The 22,013-nt window shown below is 47.8% G+C and overlaps 1 protein-coding gene and 1 pseudogene across 1 annotated transcript in view; both read right to left on the reverse strand.

Moving 5' to 3' along the window:
- Positions 1–17,404, reverse strand: part of Mcf2l2 (MCF.2 cell line derived transforming sequence-like 2) — a 196,619-nt gene extending 179,215 nt beyond the window's left edge. Inside the window, exons 1-2 of the mRNA XM_023700648.1 lie at positions 17,324–17,404; positions 7,199–7,313 (exon numbers count right to left, since the gene is read on the reverse strand). Of these exons, the coding sequence (XP_023556416.1) occupies positions 7,199–7,313; positions 17,324–17,399 (191 nt within the window). The 5' untranslated portion in view covers positions 17,400–17,404. The remainder of the gene's footprint in view (positions 1–7,198; positions 7,314–17,323) is intronic.
- Positions 9,162–13,617, reverse strand: LOC111812503 (annotated as a pseudogene).
- Positions 17,405–22,013: the final 4,609 nt, after the last annotated feature.

The raw sequence follows: 22,013 nt of genomic DNA on the forward strand, positions 1-22,013 counted from the left end.
TCCCTTTCCTTCCTCCCTCTCTTTCTCTCCTCTTTTCCTCCTCTCCCCTTTCTCTTTCTCTCTTCCTTTCCTTCCATTCTAGTGTTACTAGAAGACACAAAGAAAGTGAGAACAGTAGGGAAACACTGAAAAACTAAATAAAGTCTAAAGAGAGTGGAGAGATGGTAATTAATCCTATGAGATAATAAACATACTGAAATACTTTATAATTAAACTAGTTTCTCACTTACGAATAGATCGACCAATGAGCTCTTAAATCACTGAGGTAAAGATTTTAAAGTTAATGGCGGGCCAGCCAAATAGCTCAGCGGATTAAAGTGCCTACTTAGGCAGGCGCAGAGACCAGGGGTTCAATCCCCAGCCTGCTGTGCTGGCCCCGCCCCTGGCGTGCGCTGAGACTCTGATTGAGCGTGGGCATGGTGGTGTGTGCCTGTAATCCCAGTTCGTGGGAGGCTGAACACAGGTGCATCACTACAAGTCCAATCAAGATAGTGAGACCCTGCAGACCCTGTAGACTCTGCACTAAAATACAAAAAAAAAAAGTTAATTGCCCTCAAATAGCTGAATAGCCCTTTAGAAAACAATAACCTTAGATCTAGATTTCATACCACACAAAGAAATCAGAGCCATGCACATCAGAACTATGAAAAGCCAACATTTTATATTCTTAGAAAGCATGAGTAAATGGATATCAGAAAACTTGGTAATAATGACTCAAAATCCAGAGGCAATAAAAGAAAAGAACTGATATTTGATAATAAAGGGGCTGGGGAGATGGCTCAGTAGAGTAAGTGCTTCCCTGGCAAGCGCAAGGACCTGAGTTCAATTGCCGGTTTAGGAAAAAAAGATAATAAAAATTTTGAACAGCAAAAAATCTACATAGTTAAAAGATAAGTGAAAAGATTAAAAAAAAAAAAAAACAACATACATTGCAGAGAAAGGATTAGTATCCCTAATACATAAAGAATAGTTAGAAATTTTTAAAAAGTGAAGTTCAAAAACTCAGTAGACAAAAAGGGCAAAAACAGTAACAGACAACTCTCTGTATACCTATGATTGAAGTATAAAGTATTAAAGAAGAAAAAATACGGGAGAGAAGCTAAAGGGATGGAGGAATAGAAAACAAGAGTTTGAGGGAAGAAATAACCAAAGAAAATAATCTAAGTCGAACAGTCTTGAATCATGAATTTGAAGGTCTAGCTAAGACAAACCCTCCTGTTTAAGTAGCAGGAATCAGGATTTCACGCCAGCGATGAGAAAAATGACTTAAACAACCACTAAAACCAATCTCTAAATATTCACAATGATAAGCCCTTACAAATTCAGGCTAAAGGTTGTGCTTTAACTCCTCAAGAAGCCTAATCTGAACCTGTCAGGAAGGTTATTTTCCTCACGGGACAATAGCAGGACACAGTGGAGGTATTCTAAAAGCAATCACTGGAGCAAAAGATCAGATAAAGCATGAGGCCATTCCGTGGGGAAGAAGTCACTTCAGATCCCTGGGTGTCACACAGAGGAAGGCAGAAACTAAATATTTCTCTGCCCTTCAAACAATTTACTTATAGTCTCTTGCCATATAACGCTTATCTGCCACCAACCAGTTATTCCCGATAAACCCACTGGTGTCTAACTTCAGGCCCGCGTTAGGGCCCCACAGCTGGTCTCTTGGGCAGTCTCCCTGAGGGCTCTGGTGCCAGTCTAGCCACTTGGGGCAGGATGGCCACCACAGCATGCCCCCCCTTCTGTGCACAGCACCCCAAGAATGGAACCCACGGGGCAGTTAAGGGCCAAAGTGCACAGTGACGTTGAGCTAGGAAGAAAATGTTCAAATGGGCGAGGGGAGGGGGGAGAGGAAAGAAGGGACAAGGGCAAAAAGAGAACAGAAGGAAAAAATGGAGACACAGCTTTTGTAAATAAGGAGGGAAGAAGACTTACAGGGAGATGAGGGGATTGGGGAGAAAAAGAAATCCAAACGTATCACGAACAGGCAAATTCCCTACGATGGATATGATCATTACCAATACCTAAAACATACCCTCAAAACCTAATTATCCTTTTTAAAAAAAGAAATCCCAGGCTCCAGGACACAGGGACTTGATTTGATTGCACACGTTATCTTTGAAGAGAAGAAATATGAACTGTGGCGGCGAAAGGAAAAGTACGGGGGAGAGCCCTCTCGCAGCCTTTGAGTTTCCTGTGTCCCACTGCCTCATTTTACCAGAAAGCCACACCTCATCCCAAGCTTTCTTCCTCCACCTCACGGTTTTGTCTGCCCTGTTCCCAGCTTGGGGAACCGGGCCCTGGCTGCAGAGGGGAGTGACCTATTGCTGGAAGCTCAGTGGGATGCCAGGTCTGCGCCCAGAAGCCTTGATCTAATTGGTCTCGATTAGGGTCTAACATCTCTCCGGGTGACCCCCAAGGCAGCCAAGCTGGGGAACCACTGTCTCAGCATGACATTGATCAGGAAGAGCCAAAAAGAATCAGTAAAAGGAGACCATCAAAAGCAAACGAGGCCTGAACTCCACGCACCAGACACGTGAAAACAAGACAGAACTGTAAGGCTCTGAAGCTTCTCCGCCCTCACCTCCAGGACGCCCGACTTCTTGTGTGGCCCCTCCCTGTGTGTCCCTTTCCATCCAGTCTCCTGCATCACCCTCCACTCTGCAGCTGGGGGCGCGGAGGCCTTGCTGTCCTCCTCCCTGCTGGCTCCATCCACCCTGGGCCGTCACCAGATCAGCTCCCCAGAACCTCAGGCCCCTACTCGGCCCTCTGCTCCCAGCCCTCGGGTCCCGCTACAGTTAGGAGACAGCCCACTCCACTGCAGTCACCCATGGGTGCTAAGACCCAAACACACTCTGTTTAAACGGTCACAACCAAAGCGACCAGAAATAGACGCCAGGCCACTCAGCCCAGATGATGCCACAGAAAGCTGTCTCCCAACCTGTCCCGTAAGTGAGAACGTTTCATTCCTCGAACTGTCCCTGCTCTCCGTGTGTCTGAGTGACTTTTCAGGCTCCTGAGCTCCGTAACAACCTAATCACCATACTGCTCACACCATCCTGTTGGCAGAGCGAAGCGAAGGGCTTCCTAGGGTTCGAGGCCTCGCCTCCTGCCCTTGCAGGCCCTCTAGAGCACCTCGCACTGCACGCTGCATGCCGCTGTCGCTCAGCAAGACCTGTCTGCACTCTCCTGAGCCGGCTGGGCTGCTGCTGCCCGGAAGATGCTTGCAGGCACAGGGCTAGCCGGCCCCAGCCCGAGCACCCTGCCGTCTTCCTGTTCTAGGTATTGAAGCTATGCTGCCTCGCTGTGTGCCATGTGCCTTCCACCAACTGCCTACGAAACAATTTGCAAACTGGGAAGGGCTCTGGTATCCGGGTAACGTGAAGCAAGATACATATCATGAAAAATACATCATAAAACAAACAGGATGGTTTGTTCTTTGGAACTAGCAGTGCAAGTCGAGGCTCAGCTCAAATCCCTCCTCAAGCCTTCTTACGCTTTGTCTCTGCTTTCTACTGAAAGGGACAAGGGGTGAGACAAAGCCAGGGGAAATGAGAAGAAGTCACAAAAAGGAAAGGGTGGTGACTGCTCCGACAGTCACAATTCTCCAGAAGCAAACAGCATTCTGGGAAAGCAAACACTGCATAGCATAGAAGATGTAGGAAAGGAACATAAAGCAGATGGAACCAAAACAGCAGCCAGCCACTTTACATTCTCTTCTCCATCTGAGGCAGGAATTATATCTAAGCCTTCGACCTCTCTCTGCACTGCTTCAGACCACTCTGGAGCATGGTCCTCGGTCTGATTGGGAAAAGCCCAAGATCACCAATTTAACTTAACGATTGGCTCTGTCCAGCGGAATCAAAAATTAGTGAGCTTAAAACAAACACAAAGAGAATGGGTCCTGGAGGTCACCCTCCCTGCCACACCGCAATTAGGCCAAGGAAGGAGTTCAAGTCCAACTCCCTAAAACCCCGGTGTGGAGGACCACCTGAGCAGCTCTCCATGAAAGAAGAACGACTGTTACCATTTTGACTGAGCCTGACCCTTTTTCCTCATACTGTTTTGTACAGAGCTGGCCATGACTTCTGTTTATCCTTCAGTTGGCCTTAAGCAATGTGTATTGGTCCAGCTGAGGTGCTGGTGATAGTCTTTGGAGGTGGCGTGTGTGTTTCCCTGGTAACCTGTATCTGCTGCTCTTTAATGTGAGCCACGTAGAGACAGGACAGAAGAGCCAATGCTCCGCACCGCCAGCTGGGATCGAGCCTCGAGACAGAGGCCATGACTTCCTGGGGCTTGAAAGACTACATCAAAGCTGAAGCACCAGTCCCCCCAAAACATCAGATACTATCTCACTAGCATAAAGCAGATTACTGTCTCTGCATATCCTCTCTGTATACGGCAGAGGTAAATGCAGGCCATCCACCTAACTCAGCTCACTGTAGTCACCTACTTCCCACAATTCTCAGTCATTCCTTCTCAAGCCACTCCCCCACTGAATAAAACTGGGTGAGGCCCTGGGTCAGCCTCTTGGTTCCAGAAAGCCATCTTCATGGCTGGACCTAGAGCCCCTTGGCGCCCCAATGATTATAAATATGTTTTAGTGCCTTTACTTTCATCGTGGGTTGCACTGGGAGTGGTAGATTGGAATTAACTTGATGGGATTCCAATAATGCAATTTTGGGATTATAAGTATTGGCTTCTTGGACTGAGACAAGGACCTGGAAGGGGCTCCTATACCCTAGTCTAAGGGCTGGCCAAATAGCTCAGTGGATTAAAGTGCCTGCAAGAAGGTGCAGGGGCCAAGGGTTCAATCCCTAGGCCTGCCATGCTGGCCCTACCCCTGGGATGCACTGAGACAGCAATTGAGACTAGGCGTGGTGGCACATGCCTGTAATCCCAGCTCTTGGGAGGCTATAAATAGGAGAATCACCAGGAGTCTAATCTAGTAGTGAGACCCTGAACACCCTACAGACCCTGCCCTAAAATACAGGCAAAAAAAGAAAAGAAACCTGGTCTACTCTAAGGTAGCAGGGATGAGTGGAGTGCCCCTCTCCCTGCCAGTGTGCCCCTTCTTACCCTACCACCTTGGGTCTGGAATGGGCCATTATTAAAACTGGAAATCCTACCAACACTATCTCTTGATTGTGCCCAGAACTGCTCTATGGCTAAGAGCTGCGCTATGGCTGGAGGCCAAAATGCAAAACAAAACAAGCAGCAGTCCCTGCTCTGGAGACGCTCGCTCTCCGGAGAGGCCTGAACAGTCTCCAAGCTCTACAAGAAGCTGGAAGCTCAGGGATGAGGGAAGTTAAGCAGAGAGAGAGGCTGTGAGAACAGGTCTGGGTGGCTTCCCTAAAGACCCAAGGTTCACGCCAAGGGCTGCAGAAGGGGCAGGAGTCGGCCTCGGGGGCGGAAACCAAGTTAGCCAAACCCAGGGATGTGCAGCACTTCTTGCCCCAGATGCTCACGTACCATAAAGGAGTCAGGGTGACAGGGAGGGGACAGGGTGAGATGCAACTTAAGCATTCCTAGAAAGGGGCACCTGCTGAAATCTGATTTCAGGATGACTGAAGAGTGTATGAAAAGAAATCGACAGCCTTCTCTGAAGAAGTGAGACAGGCATAAGAAAAAGCAAAAAACTCAGAGTGGGCTTGGCTAACACAAGGCAAGGGCGTCCTGATCTCCCCAGGGGACCTGACCGCAGGTGGCCTTCTGGTTCCAAGGCTGATGCTCACCTCTAGCTCACACCAGAGCATGCACACAGCTGCTGTGCAAATCCCGGCTACCCCAGTCAAGGAAGGGATGCTGTCAGGAGCAACACGAACCCACTCGGGGCAAGGCCCCTCCTGTCTGGAGCAGGACTTAGACTCCGCTCCCAGCTATATCTGTCATGAAATGTGGTGACCACTAGGAACCCTGCCCCTATTCCATCCCTTAGAGACCCAGGGATGTGGTCGCCTCAAGTGACACACAAATGTGAGACAGGGGCACAGGCAACAAATGGCAGAACACATTTCTCTTGGGCTACACTGTGAACATGACTTTTATGCCGGGTTTGTTCACTTGCTTGCTCTGTGCCTCCGTTTCCCCATCAGACAAGGACAATTATGTGTGCAGGATTTTACACGGTTGGTCGCACATACCCCATATTGTTCTCGATCTTACTTTTTTCACTGAAATGTATTTTTTCCTCAATTTTTTGTTAGTCTATGTTTGCGATAAGAGTAAATACAATTCGCAGTGGAAAATTAGGACACACACATACCACATCCTGGTCCTTTTCACCTCCCCTTTCTTTCCTCCCATCACCCCTCCTCTGATCCCCTTCCAATCTTTTCAAAGAGCCAACCCTTTGATTCACTGACCCTTGGCATTGTTCTTAAAGCCTCAAGTTCATTCATTTCCACTCTGATCTTCATTGTTTATTTCCTTCTGTTAGCTTACGATGTGGATGCTCTTCTCTTTCTCGGACTCTGAGCTGCGGCACAGGGTACTTTTTGCAATGACGCGACTCTTTTTACACCTGTATTTACTCCTTTAATCTTGTCTCTTAGAGCTGCTCTCACTGAGACCATGACAGTCATACAGTTTGGCCCTGGCCTCCATATAGATCAACAGAGTTGGATGAGCCAGGCCTCATCAGGGACCCAGTCGACCCTCCCTCCACTCCACGTTGTTTACCAAGAGCCACGTGCACATGCGCTGCGGCCCAAGCCCATAGGCCTGGCCTCTCGATGCCGTCTCTCCATGTCGCCTGACTGAGTTACCTGCGAGCGGTAACTGTGCTCGGGTAGAATTCTGTGACAGCCCAGCCTGCCCCATGGGAGAGGTGAAGTACGGCCAGTGTGGTTGTGATATAAAATGTCCCCCCAAATCCTATATGTGAAAGGACTGGTCATGGGGTGCCCTCTCATCAGAGTGGGCTGTTAGGTCCTCAGGTCAGGGATGGACCACTGGGGGATGACACAGAAGGGTTTATTTTTATCCCTGGCTCCACCCTTGTCTGTCTGCTTCCTGACAGCCCGGTTGGACACCACTTCCTCTGTTGCTGCGCCTCTCCACCTCCTACTTCTGCCCCGAGCCTACAGAGCCTAAACTGAAATCTTGACCTAAAAGAACACCCCTCTCCTAAGTTGGGGGTGTTGGGTCTCAGCCATGGGAAAGCGACTGAGACCTCAGTGGCGAGGCACACGCTCACCTGGGGATGCTCGTCAGGTAGGTGAGCACGTTCAGGAAGTCCTCCTCAGGGATGCGTGTGAAGCCCACAAACTCTGGAAAAGTGATGATGGGGGCGCCATCCTTACCTCGGCCTCCTGCAACACAAGTGGGCAATCAGACGTGAGCAAAATGTGCTGGGTCGCACCTCTACAGGCTAGGGGTGGCCCGATGCCACGCCAGAGTAATGGTGGCCATGGCTTTTACTACTGTATTATCTCAGACTGGAATTTGTGAGACATTAACACAACTATTTTTAGGAAATCTCAATTCTTCCTTTTGGCTCAGCAGCACTTTAAGAATTCAATGTTGAGGCGAGATAGCTGAGTGAACTAAATGTCAGCATAGGCAAGCACAGGGATCAGGGTTCGATCCTCGGACCACATTCCACATCAGCCCCATCCCTGGGCGCACTGAGCCAGCCACCAAGACTGGGCATGGTGGTGCACGCCTGTAGTCCTAGTGCCAGGAGGCTGAAAACAGGAAGATCACCACGAGTTCGAGTTGTGTAGTGAGACCCTGTACCAAATACAGTAAGAAAAAAAAGGAAAAAAGAATTCAATGTCGAGTCTACTGATCACTATCATATAAAAGGTAATATTGATTAGATAGAGAAGGAAATGATGTCACACAAATACATGATGCTTCTCTTCATTTCGTACTTTCTTTTTATTGATACAGGGTGTCATTACATCATGGCGTGCGGTACCAGAGATCAAACTGGGGACCTTGCACTTGCCAGGAAGGCGCTTTTGCCGCCAAGCTATCGCCCCTGCCCCTCTCTTTATTTATTTATTTTTTATTTTTTTCTCTTTATTTTTGTATCCAGTAAATGTCAGAGGCAATATTGCCTAGCAGTTAAGAGAATTCTAAAATCAGTTTTAAATTCTACTTTGGCACTTAATTACTAAATGATTTCAGGCAAGATACTCTAAGCAGAAGTTTACTTGTATATACACATATATTGTACCAATGTCGACAGCATTGTGCAGGTCAGCTGTAAACACAAGTAAAAGGCCTCAGTAAAATACCTACCAAGTGCTCAGTGAATGATGTCCATTATAATTATTACGATTACATAGAGGTGATCATTGTCCAGGCTATGAGACTAAATTAAGTAGATTTTATTTGCAATCTCCTTGCAGCTACCTGCAATGACACAAGCAAATTCCATCCTTGTCCCCAAAGTGTGTGGTACAAGTCCAGGTAGCCCCAGAAAGCTCACAGGGGCACCATGAATGGCTTAAATTTTTGAGGGAAACCATTAGAGTCGCCACCTGTCAGATCCTATGTGTACTACTGGCTTGAGGTACTTCACCACTTCAACATTAAATCACACGACGTTCTTTGGTATGGTCCTGCACCCTTTTATAAAGCTGGATTTTTGGTAGTTCCCCCAGGATTAAAAAAACATATATGGTATGAAAATTAGTGTGGAAGAAGAAACAAGGATGGGGATGGCTGGTAAGTGTGAGACTACTGCATTATTTAAAAATAAAATTAGAAGAAAAAGCAGTATGTTAAGTTACGTCCATTCCTTTTTTTAAACAGCCTCTGCGTTGGCAGCACATCTATGTCTATTAAGTTACTTTCACTGTCGGATATTGCTCTTGTCCTAGGAAGGCTGTCAAGAAATTAAACACGAAGGTGCTGAGAACTGGGAAAGTTTGGGAAACTCAGCTGTAGCCGGTGGGATGGAGTTGGGGTGCAGGGTGCAGCCGCAAGGTTGTCGGGGGTGGTGGGAACTCCTGCACCACCAGCCCAGCCTGCTCAGCGCCTCCTGCTGCAATCTGACCTCCCAGGGCAGTGTTTCAGGAGGAGTGTGTCACCAAGACATGCATACTTCTCTCTTGTACAGTGAGTTAGCGGAACAGTCTGGGGGTCTCTTGTGCTGTTTCTGTGGCAGTCACCAACCCCCAGTCTCTGAGGAATGAAACTGTGTGAGCTTAGTCCAGAGGCTCGGGCACCCTTCTCTGGAGGCGATGTCGCAGTAGGTAGCCAGCTAGCTGGAGCTGGCACTGTGAGAAATTAGAAGAGGAAGTGCTGCACCTACACGCGGTGGTTTCAGTTTCCTAAGCTCCGTGTCTCACAGCTCCCTGAAATGGGTCCCATTCACTGCTTTCTGTTTCCTCACACCCGGCCTGCTGTCTGTGATTCAGGGGCCCGCGCAACCCAGAGGATCTGGGACCCAGGCTGGGTGACGATGCGGTTGTGGCCTCCCTGATGGCTTGGCCGACCTGCTTGTTCCAAGTCCATGTAAGTTAAAAGCTTCCCCTCTTAACACAGAGGTCGAGTGTCATAGTGGATTCAAAGGAAGTGTCCTTAGCGGTCACCCTTGGCCACTCCCCACTCCCCCCGGGCTCCAAGTCTCCTGTCCTTTCCCATAAGGCCCCAGTGCTTGGCACTCAACAGACTGTAACGCCTTTGACTTTCTGACTGGGCCCAGCCTGGGGTGCCCTCACAAATCTCCTCAGGGAGGGAGCAAGAGCCCAGGGTCCAGCACCACACAGACACCACGCAGATCACTGGCACGCAGACCATCACCTGGCCTGCGATCATCCCAAGACTGTGGTCAAAGTCCCTCTTTGTAACCGTGTATGTTTGTTAAATCTCCAGAAATGGCGCCTGGGATGAGATGTTTGTCAGCCTTCGAGAAGGACACTGAACCACCTCTGCACGGCAAGTGACTGGAGTATGATGGGAAACTACTTAGTGTCTGTTCTCTGAGCAGTTCTACAACCACAGAAGGTTTCAAAGAAATGTTAGTTAAAATTTTATCTCAAGTAAGGCTAAATTTAGGTGCATTATGATATTCTACAACTTATATAGCAAACATTTGCCAAATGAGTGGCTACATTTCAAGAAATGAAACCACCCTAAAATATTCCTTAGGATGTGATTACGCCACTTAATTTCACCTTTTTTTTCATAACTACACTGGGGATCAAACCAAAGACTTCACACATACTGGACAACTGATGTGCTACTGAGGTACATAGTTCTCCAGCCCTTTACAACCTTTTATAGCTGACTAAAATAAAGCTTTCCCCACCTACACGGAAAACAGAGAGGTGGCACTTTTTTTCTATCTTGGTTATTACTAATTCTGGACACCAGAGAAGCCCCGCGGTTAATCCTGGACACCCACTTGCAATATTTATCTTAAACTGAGGCATCCTGGATGCCAAACTGCCACCACCACTGACCACCCACAGCAGGGCATTTAGCGCCATCTTGTGAGAAAAGATGGTAATGCAAGAGGAAAATGTTTCAAAGTCCTGCTGAAGACAAGGAACCTCAAATTATTTGATACCAAGTAAAATGGTAAATTAAAAAAAATAATAAAACCCCATTCCTCCTAGTATATTTTTACCTTTTCTTTACATGAAATAGAACTAGCTTGATACCAGAAATAAGTGTTTGGTGTACATAAGTGATTCCTATAAAGGTCTGGGCTAGCTGGCAAGCAGAATTTGGGGTGCTGTGAGGTCCTACAGAGGACTAGGGAAGGCCAGCAACAGGGAGACGGCGAGGCACTGTGGCCAGCGAAGCTCAGCACTTACTTTTCCTCTGTCCTCCCAGGAAGAACTGACCTTAGCCGGGGACGGGAAGCACTTGGGAAATCCCAGGTCCTGGGACGCTAAACAAAACATTCTACCACCAGCAACAACAAAAATCATTAAAAAAAAAATTGTCTCCCAATTTTTTGATCTGTCAATGTCATCAGATACTTGATACAAATGAAAAATGATGAAGCTTTGAACCTACACTCTCTGTTCTACCTATGATGAAGAATTTAGCAACAGTTTTAGTAGTCACTGAGTTTTCTAGGAATGCAATTATTCTATTGAGTAAGGAAAGACCTTTTTCCCTTTTTTTGACCTTTTTTATGTGGTTTTTAATATGCAACTTTTATTCTGTAAAAGGTAACAAAATATGCAGAACAAAAACAAAAACTTTTCCTTTTTAAAACTAATGTTACAAACCCAGATTATCACTTACATAAAAATACTATACTCTGGCTGATTATTAGTTAGGTGTAAGTCCAACAATGTATTCTTACTACTGTTCAAGCAAAAACCCAGAAGTTTATCGGAGTCCTCCGGATCATCCATCCCAAGTGACTGTGGCGGATTCTGCCAGCTGAGCAGCACATCTGGAGGAAAGAAGCCATCGTATGGGGGGCAGGGCATTAGTTTACGCAAGGCTTAACTGTTTACCTCTCACAACATGTACATATATGGAGATAAATCCTTCATAGAAATAAAAAACAAATCAATCAGTGTAAGCTTATTTTAAAAGTATGGCACAGATGCAAGCCACAATGCGGTTTCTTTCTTTATTTTTGGCAGAACTGGGGATTGAACTCAGACCCTTGTGCTTGCCAGGGAAGTGCTTAGTCCACTGAGCCATCTCCCCGGCCCACAATGTAGTCTCTTTAACGATACTGAACCTTGCACAGCTGCCAGTGTGAAGTCTGTACTTGGATTTTGTAGGCACCATAACTCCATCAGTCCTGCTCCAAGGATACAACAGGAAGTGATTTGATAATTAGAAAAATTAGACCTTTTGGCACTATGACACAGCTGGGAAAAATAATCAGGGTGGCACCTGGCCCAGAGTGCTTCCACCGGTACCTCCCCTTTAAGGGACCTGGAGCGTGGTGAAGGGGTTTCTAGATCTAGAGTACTAAAGAGCCAGTGCGCCCAGGCTGCCGGGCCCTCCGGCAGAGCCCCGCTCCAGATGCCCAGGCCCTGCCCTGGTCTCTGCATGGCCTTGAACTCACCAATGTGCTGCTTGGTGTTGCCCTGCCAGATCTGGCGCAGGGTCTTGTACTTGTCCCGGCCTTGGCTCATGTTCTCATTGTGGATGATGTCGCTGTGGGTCCTTTTGCTTTCATCTCTGGTCTGGGACAACTCGGTGCCCTCTCTGGAGAACTCAGTGCTATAGTCCGTGGGCTCTGCACCCTCCTCCTGCAGGTTCTCCTATACGTGGTAATTCACAGGTTCGTACACGGGCGGTGGCGGGTGGCGGGACCGTCATCTCCAGGTGCAGCTCTCCTTGGTCTTCACCAGCTCATCCTGGGCTTCTTTGGCCCTGTGCTGCCACTTCTCCACCTCGTCCTCCTTGCGCTGCCACGCCTCCTCCAGCAGGCCAGTCTTGGCAGTGTACTCTGCAAGCTCTGCAGCTCTTTATCTGATCCACTCCCTGTCTCTCCAGCTCCTCCTTGGCCACAGTGCAGCCACGTGGTCGGCCTCCAGGCGCTGGGCCTCCTCCTGGGCTCGCTTCCTCTCATCCTCCAGCTGGAGGGCTCCCTGGATCTGGCTGGAGAGTTCTTTCTCGGCCTTCTTGGTCTCCTCATAGTCCTGCAGCCGCAGCACCAGCTCCTCCTTCTCCGTCAGCATCTGCTCCTTCTCCCTCTCAACGGTCTCTCTCCCTCTCTGTCTCCAGCTGCTGCTGCTCCAGTCGCTCTGATGCTTCTCCCGAGCCCGGGCCTTCGCCCGCTGCACCTCAATGTTGTCGGGCTTCCTGCGGCGCATGTACAGCTCATGGTTCCCCGTGCACAGCTGCAGGATCCTCTTGATAATCCTCAGGCATGGGGCATAGAACACAAGGTCAGGTGCTTTCTTGTCGACAGATTTAATGACAATCTTTTTGTCATTGAAAGAGATGTTTCTGATTTCACTCCAAGGAAAGCCAATCTTGGGGGTCAACTTACCATCTTTCTCCTAAATATTTAGTCCAAGGCATCAACTCCAAGCCAAAGGTCTGTTCCTTTCTCATTTTTGATCTTGAAATAATTGATTCCATACATCTCCAGGCCCTGAGCAATCTTCAGGTGCACCAGCATAGCACTATCTGTGAGCATCCCACGGTGTTCTGCGGGCCACAACTGGATCCGATCCTCCCACTGATCCCTTGTGAGTTTGTGCTGGTCCACGACTCTCTGTGGGATCAGCCTCTCAGAGCTGCGGTGCCCAGCCTTGTGCACCTCCTTGTTGCAGTCTCTGAACATGGCCTGCACAGCGTAGGACTCCAGGAGCACAGCTGTCTGGGGGGAACAGTAGATCTCATCCCTAAGAATGCCCTCCTTCACCTGGAGGAGAACAGCTTCTGCATGAGGTCTTGGATGAGTCCTCAGACATGTCTTCAGGGTAGAACTTGGCCCGGAACTTGAACTGGAGGGCGTTCTCTTTCCTGACCTCCTGGGCAGACACTCTTTTAGTCAAGTTTCAAGCAGGTAGGAAGTCCTTTATTGTCCATGTATTGGAGGCCAAATTACCACACTCTCAGAGGCCAATAGCCGGAACCACCTGATGAAAGCTGCTTTCTGGTGGTACTGGGCTGGATGGCGAAGTCCAGCTCCAAATTCATGGTGGTAACCCAGACATTGATTGGCTTTGAGATTTTCGGTTCGCAACGGGCTGCCTCAATCTCCCAGGAACTCGGCTCCACAGTGGAGACTGAGGCAGCTCTGGTGACCTGGAGTCAAGACCTTTTTCTTAATCAAAAGTTAAACTCAGTAATTGTTTGCAAGTTCAGAAAATCACTCCAATAAAGCCACTTGGGGTACTCGATCGCCCACACCAGGCCCCAGCATTCACAGCTACCATGGGCACTTGGTGGCCCACAGTACATAAATAATATTTTTATTACTTCTACTGGAATACATATTGCTGATGTACATATTATTTTACTATAGCTACTTTCCTTTATTTCTCTTTTGTATTTCAACTAGGACTCAACAAAAACCTAAGAGAACTTCATCCCTTCAATGTTAATCGTTTTCAAAAAGGATTAAACCATTATGAGGAGAGAGAGGTTAAGATAAAATGATTCCAAGGGAAAAATACCCAATAAAAGAAATGTAAGAGGATAATTCCTCATACTCAAAGGAAAGGGGTTGTGGGAATACAGGAAAAGCATTGTGGGATTAAAGGAAAGGGATTGTAGGGTAACAGGAAAGGCATCGTGGGATTAAAGGAAAGGCATTATGGTTGAAATTTTCAAGGAGCCAATTCACTGCCAAACTCCTTTCCCCCTGGAACACCTTCTAAATGGCAGTTAGAAAGCTACATGCTTGCCTTCTAGATTCTCTTCCAACGAGGAATGGCTACAAGATAGTTCTGGAATGAGAAATAAGTAGAAATTAATCCAAATTTTTGGGGAAAGTTCCTGCTCTCCCGGCAAAAGTAATGGATGGAGTTAGCACACTTCCTTTTTTCTTCCTGATTTGGATACAGACTTGATGTCTGGAACCACAGGAACCTTTTTAGGATCAAGACTTAAATAAGGAAATCTCAAGAGAAGCAGAAAGAAGTCAACCCTAATATCCCTGAGCCCTGACCCAATACTAGGAGTTTTACCTCCAGATGTTTTACGTAGTTTAACAGAAAAAGTCCTTTAGCCCAATTTCTTTTGTAGTCAGATACCACGCTGGGCACTTTTCATGATGACCCATTTTATAGATGAAAAACCGAGACTCAGGGCAACCTACTCCAAATTGTAAACTCACAACTTTCTGAGTCCAAAGTCTAGAGTGTATCTACTATGACAACCAACTAGGTTAGCCCTGAACTCGGAAATATCCCAGGCTGACTGTGAACGTGGAAGGTGCTTCCAAGTAGGAACTGGGTGACAGCCAGCCTCGGGCCTCTGGTGGGTCTGACCTTGACAGACGCCCTGTGGGAAGACCAGGGCACAGAGCATGCAGGCTCTGGCTGGGGAAGCCTGTGAGCAAGGCCACCGGTCTGGGTTGGGCTTCGGGCAATGAGCCTTTGTTCTTCTCCTCAAGAAGAGCTGACCAGGCAATGGGGACCTCGCTGAGAGGGAGGCTGAGTCCTCTCCTTCTGGGTCAGTGAGCTTCTGGCTCTTTCCAGAGTTCAGTGGAATCTACAAAATTCTGCAGCTGAAAACTAAAGGTTTGCTTTGCTTGCTTGAATCAGGAAAAGGAAAACTGTTACGATCTAGAGACGCCTTCAGGTTGCCACAGACAGGAGAAAAGACCTGAACACAGAGCTTCGTGTTTTCAGAAACAACTACGCAGGCAGCGGGCATGGCCTCAGCAGCCGCTTGTGGTCTCTACCAGGCGAAGAAGGCCGGTGGAAGCTGAAAGTCTGCTGGTTCCCAAGTGCTCCTGACAGTCTTCAGACATGCAAAACTCGCATGTGTGTCCCAGAAAACCAAGCTTCTCTCTCATGAGGACAGCACACCTAAATGACTAAAGAAACTCAGAAATGAAGGGTGATCTTTGCTAGGGCCAAAGGACGAGGACTCCTCCTAGATCGGAGGAGTCCTCCTAGTCCAGCGTGATGTCCTCAGTTCTGTCCTATACGACGGAGGACAGTTGGTCTATTCCTGACTGACTGGTGGCATCATACTGATATTTGCTGTGAACAGGATTTTGATTCTTTATTTTATTTTTTGATTCCTTATTTTTTTTAAAAAAACTATATCATTCCGAGATCTATTTCTGGTAATAAAATCTTAAAAATAAATTAAGTTTCCTTACGGAAACTTAAAATATGTCAGGAAAAATGATGGACATTTAATTAGTAATTGTAATAATGGGCATTTTTTATGCATTTTGTCACTTAGTAGCCAAAATTACAATGACCCCACTGTACAAAGGTGGAAATGGAACCTTAGAGAGGTAAGTTGTCCAAGGCGACCCTGCTAGCAAACTGCAGACCCCAACCCTTAGCCCGAGCTGTCTGGTAGCAGTTTGTGCTTTTCCTGTACTGCCTCTCAGAGATAAGAATGGAAGGAAGTGCCCAAGTGAGACTCAGAAGAAATCAACTGAACCACATAAATGTATCAATGAATGAGCCACTGGACTCCTGTCCAAGACGCGCCACTGTGGGATTACACATGGCAAAATCACGTGCTGGGCCGCTAGGGTTTGCACCTAAGGCCAGGAATCCACCCCTTTCTTCCCAAGGTCCATTTCAGACCTGATACATGCCAGCCTTGGGGCTCCATGTTGTAGGGCCCAGCCACAGTTTCCAGGATCCCACAGGACGGTTCCCTTCTTGCTCTTTGTCTTGCCAAACCTAGGCTCACAGCAAGCCATGAGGCTGGCTAGGCACATACCCCAGGGCCAACCCTGCGGGCCAAAGCTGGGGCCTCAGAGGATAGACCAGGAAGGCTTGGGTAATTTTGTACTGTGCACTTTCGTGCTCCTATCTTGGTTCTGAGTTCTCACAAGACAGAAATTAAAAAAAAATCAAACGCCCTGCCCTTATGGAGCCTTTAGTGACTATGTGAACAGTGACAGACATAGAGAAAGGACCAGGGAATCCCCCAGAATGCTCTGTGCTGCATAAGATGTCCCCACTCAGGATGCGCCGCTGGGCTGTACAGAGGTATCTCACTGAGACTGGGTTTCCCTGAAGTCAGTGGGGGTAGGAATGTGGAGCAGATTGAAGATGATTTAGAAAAAAAAAAAAAATGTGCCCTTCCCCTCATCCCGTGCTGTAAAGTAAAATTGATTCCAGCTGCATGTTCCCTTTGTGATGTAACCAAGATCATTGTTTCAGAAGAAACAAAGCTGAAGCGAGTGGCTTGCCAGCTCATCGCTCTGGGACAAGGACCTCTAATCTCCACACTGCAAGCTCCCAAATTGGTCTTTTATGGCTTAGAGCTTGGCGTGTACCCTCTAGAGTCATGCCACCCCAAAACCTCTCAGTGTTTTACGTGGACTCAGAAAATGTCTAACCTCTTGCTAACACTAACCTCTGGTTAAGGCCCATCAAATACTTGATGAGGATTTCCTTGGAAAAGCTAAAAGTCAAATGTCTCAGAGAACAAACAACCTTAGCTCCTTCAAACCAAGACTCTTGAGGCTGAATCTTGGAACAGCATCCAATGAAAACAGTGGCAGAATGTCACGGTGCCCACCAAGGTCGTTAATTATGTTTGTCTTCAGATCTTTTTCACCTCTGGTTTTCACAGCCTCAGAGTGATGCCCTCCTCTGGGAAAGACCTGATGCACCCCAAAGCAAAAGGAACACGTGGAGGAGAGCCCCCTTGCGGCGGAGTGAGGCTGGGCTCATCAAAGCTCAGAAGCCCCAGAAAAATGTGGGAATTCAAGGAGTTTGCTCCTTACCTGAAAGAATGGCAAACTGTCTGTGAAGCTGCTCTATTATGTCCGCTGCCACCAACGGCCTCACTTCCTGCTGCATAATTTCATCTGTATGAATGAAACACAAGTTAGGTTAAACCACTGTCAATTAAGAAGAGGAATTCAAAGAAAAAAACAAAATTTCATGATAACAGAAAACTGGGATTTATCTGGATATAATTAATATAAGGATGTCTCAATTTTGGGGGTCTCAAATTCCTGAGATGCAGGCCCGAGTCCAGGCTGTGTGGCATGGAGCTTAGACCACAACCACAGAAGTGCAGCCCGAACGCCCACCAGGCCGGGGCAGCCCAAGCAGTGGACAAGGCCCTGAGCTCAAGCCCCAGTGAATGGTCTCTCATCCCAGGCTGGCCCATTCTGCTGGCTCTGTGCAATGACATTCTGACACTTTCCGAGCACATCTGGGACATCCCAAGCTCAGTCATGAAGTCAGTCTGAGATTTGTGGGAATTCTTTAGTTTTTGTGTCCCTCCCTCTCTCCCCGTCCTTTCCTGTATTTCTCTCTTCCCCTTTAAGGGGCCGCTTCCTACTGCCACGTGCATTTCATGAGGCACAGATCTACGCTGCCACGCAGAATCCCCTTACTGAGTAAAAGCTCAAGTATAAACTGTAGCGATATGGCACCCTGAAGCATACTGGCTGTTTACTGGCCTGGTCGCAGGGCTGACTGGGAGCTGTGGGTGGCTGCCACTGCCCGCATCCCAAGAGACTTGTCACTAGCCTAAGTGTCACTTTTGCATCACTGGAAACCGAACCATCAAAACTCAGGGGTTCACTTTATATCCATTTGGGAAATGGGGTTAAAGAGAGAAGGGAAGACTGTGTGGAATCCAATAGTGGGGAAAAGAAAGCATTTATGTTCTGTCTCTGTCTCTCTCTGTTTCTGACTCTGTCTCTGTCTCTCTGTCTCTGTCTCTCTCTGTCTCTGTCTCTCTGTCTCTGTTTCTCTCTCTCTCTCTCTCTCTCTCTGGACCAAGTACCAGCTTCAGAGCCAATATCCTCATGAATTCTATCATTTTTTTGGGGGGGAAGGGAAAATCCAGACCACAGCTCCTTTACTCCCAAACCCCTTCCATTCTAAGTTCACTAAAATTTAAAGAACTCCTGCACCACTATTGATTTGGGAGGGTATAAAATTGGCACTGTCGCTACCTTTTTAAATGGGAGATAATTCCCTTAGATACACGAAGAAATGACAGGACGCCTGATATTTGCTTAAAAATACTCCAGCCCTCGCCTCTGCCAACAGCATGTGTGCCGAGAGAGAGGCAGAGGAAGCCACGTGGACGAGATGCCAGCACACAGCTGTGAGTCCAGGAAGCTTCGTTATATAATACTGCTGCGTGTTTCAAACTTTCCACAGTAAAATGTCAAATAGAAATGCACAGGGACACACAGAAAGTCAGCAGAAACGGAAGTGACACAACTGAAGAATATACTCTCCCACGGCCTAGGAAGTGGCATGCTGCAAGTGTAGCTTGGTTATTATTTTTCACATGGGGGAGCATATAAAAGAGATGATGAACCAAGAGAACAAAATAGTCGGGTGGGATTTGCTGTTCCTGTGCCGCAGTACCCGAGGTGTGCTTAAATCCAAGCAGGCTCTTAAAGATGTAAGATCTGCAGACAACAAGAACCAAGCCAACGTCTCCCCACCCATCTTATTTTCAGAATGAAGAAATAAACGAAGTGTGGGGTGTGGGTCTCCCCGACGCTGAGAGGCAGGTTGTAAGTGACCAAGGTCCCAGAGGCTCCTCTCAGTCCCCAGAGGCGGCAGTCTCCCTCCTCATGGAAGTCCGTGGTTTGCCCAGACCTTTCTCGCAGCAGTGCATGACCCTGAAGCACTGACTTGTGGTTCTAAGAATGGAAGTAAGCCGGTGTGCCTCTAGCCCAGGTTTTGCTGAGAGTGCTTGGCCCCAACCTGGGAGCAGGGTGGCATGGCCGGGCAAAGGTGCCACATGACCAGCGCTGGCCGGCTGTGGCGGATCAGGAGGGCTCCAGGCTCAGGCTCTGACCCAGAGGAGATGACAGTGGTCATGCCTGCATCGGGGGATGCCTGGTGTGTGTGGGCTGCAGGGAGAGGGGCGGGCTCAGCGCTGCGCATCATGGAGCGCAGTTATGCTTGGCGGCAAGAGATGCACAGCCACTGCTACCTACCACCACGTGGACGCAAAGGGAAGGTCCAGGAGCCCCGTGGTCCCAGGGAAACACGTCCCGCTGCAGTGGAAAGGGGCTGGCTTCAGACCACACAGGCCCCAGTGAGAAGGCCCTTTTCCTCAGGCCAAATCCGCTCTTTGCATCCTTATTCTGTCCTGTGAAACAACTGGTCCTTCTCTTAGGGACAGCTGAACGCAGCCGGAGGTGACTCAACCAGGCTCTCACACCTGGTGCACACCTGTCCTGGCCTGCTGGTCCTCTGCTCAGGATTTCTGCTTGCTCCTGGCCACTTTTAGCATATGTGGATTAGGGAGAAACCTGTCCACAGGTAACCCAATGAAGGCAAAGGGAGCGATAATTCAATTACAGCTCAATTTCTTTCCTGGGCAAAGGTACAAATACACTAGAAAAAGTCTGCCTTTTTTATATCCTGGATAGCTACACATAAGTGTGACTGTTCTGACCCTTGATCTCCGATTCCAGAAGCACAGAAAAGACCTGAAGGGCCACTCACAGCCCCTAGCCTCATGGGTGATGGAATGAATGGTCCAGCACGTCCCCAGGGAGTCCAGCCACAAGCAGCAGGTGGCGCCCGCTGTGCAACCCACTTTCCAGTCCCAGAGGGCAGTGTGGGCTGGGGCAGGCCTCCCCTGTCACTCCCGCTCTGGCTGTTCTGCTCCCAAGTGTGATGGGGGTGGGAAGGCACGAGGTGGGAACTAATTGAGCGAGCGAGAGGACAAAAAGTATGGTGTGGGCCAGTGCAGGGCAGCAGACCCAGCCACACTACTGCTCTGAGCAGTGAATCAGGAGACAGAGCCTGGGAGGGTCTGCCAATCGCCAGCCAGGTCTCAGCTGCGTCTGTTGCAATGGCTGCACATTTGTCCCACCCTCTACAACTGTGAGCAACACTCACAGGGCACCCGCTGGGAGCCCGGCACCACCGCAGCACTTTGCAGATTAGCTGGCTGAATCAGGCAGGGAAGGATTCACCCCACACACAATGACCCCCTCCAGGTGGCCCACCTTGCACCCTGCGGCCACTCTGGACTTGATTGAACACCTGCACACCAGAGGGCTCAGAGAAGCCAGCTGCTGGCTAGAGAAAAGCCACCCAGGGTCACACTGCGCCATGCTATTGGTCAGGTCAGGAAGAACACAGAGACATTTCCTGTCTTCCTTTCACCCTGGGTCGTAGCTGTTCCTAACCTGCTCCATAACAGGTTAGTAGTGCAGTCTTGTCCACAAATCAACAGTGACAAAAAGCCTTTGCAAAGCAGCCCAAAGAATTTTTAGGGAAATTTCAAAAGATTTTAAAAAATCAAACCACTCAAACATACCCGACTTGCTAGTAGTCAGCTAATTTAATTAAAACAGCAATAGAATTCAGGATGGGCACACTTACGCCAAAAATCCAAAGTCCAAGATATTTGGAGCACTGTTATGACACCAGCACAACTTCGCTTCATGCACAGAGTTACGGCAAATGTTATACAAACAGGACCTGGTGGCACATGCCTGAGAGGCTGAGGCAAGAATATCACACTGGGGCCCAGCCTGGGCAAGACCTCTCTCAAAACATTTCATAAAATTGGTCTGGAGATGTAACTCAGTACAAAAGCCCAGGTTCAATCACCAGTACCACAAAATATAAACAAATGTAATTATAATTGTATAATTATTCTGAGGCTATGTGCAGAAAGTATACATAAAAATAAATGAATTTCACCTTTAGACTTAGATCTCAGCCACAAGACATCTCATTAGACAAACAGAAATAGTCCTAAAGCTGAAAAAAATACAAACACTGCATCAGTTCTAGTTCTAATCCTTTCAGATAAGGGAGGCTCAATCTGTATTTCATTTTATTCATAAAATAACTGAGATTCTAATACTCAAGGCTGAAGTTATGTTGGCAAATTAGCACTTGTGTATACTCTCAGAGAGAGGTAGGTCATGTTTGTATAGAAAGTGGTTTCAGAGATTTCGTCAAGTGATTATTGAGCACTTGTGTGCTTGATTCTATGTCAAGCACTATATCTATATAACACGATACCAATCAGCAGCTGATTCTATACCAAACATATCTAATATATATATATATAATTATATATAATATACATCGCTCTATTTATTATATAGCCACTATTAATATAATCACTGACATATATATTTATATATAAAATCACTGGTATATGGATATTGCATTAGTCAAGGGTTTACCAGAGGAACAGATACAATACAAGGAACAGAGATAACACAAGATGTACAAATGCATAAGAAATTACAGGGTTGGCTTACGACAGTGGTCAGCCGCAGAGTCAGATGAGGAAGCGTGCAGAGGGCGTCTGCACACCAGAGACGGAGGGATTCAGTCCAACATCTGAAGCTCTTTGCAGTGTTCTGTGCAAGTCCGTATCAGGAGGCCGATGGGTCTGCGATGGAAGGCTGAAGAATCTGTGATGAAAAGCTGAAGGATCTAAACCCAAGGCTGGAGAGT

This window comes from Octodon degus, unplaced genomic scaffold (assembly GCF_000260255.1).
Source record: "Octodon degus isolate 3935 unplaced genomic scaffold, OctDeg1.0 scaffold00126, whole genome shotgun sequence".
NCBI classification, from domain to species: domain Eukaryota; kingdom Metazoa; phylum Chordata; class Mammalia; order Rodentia; family Octodontidae; genus Octodon; species Octodon degus.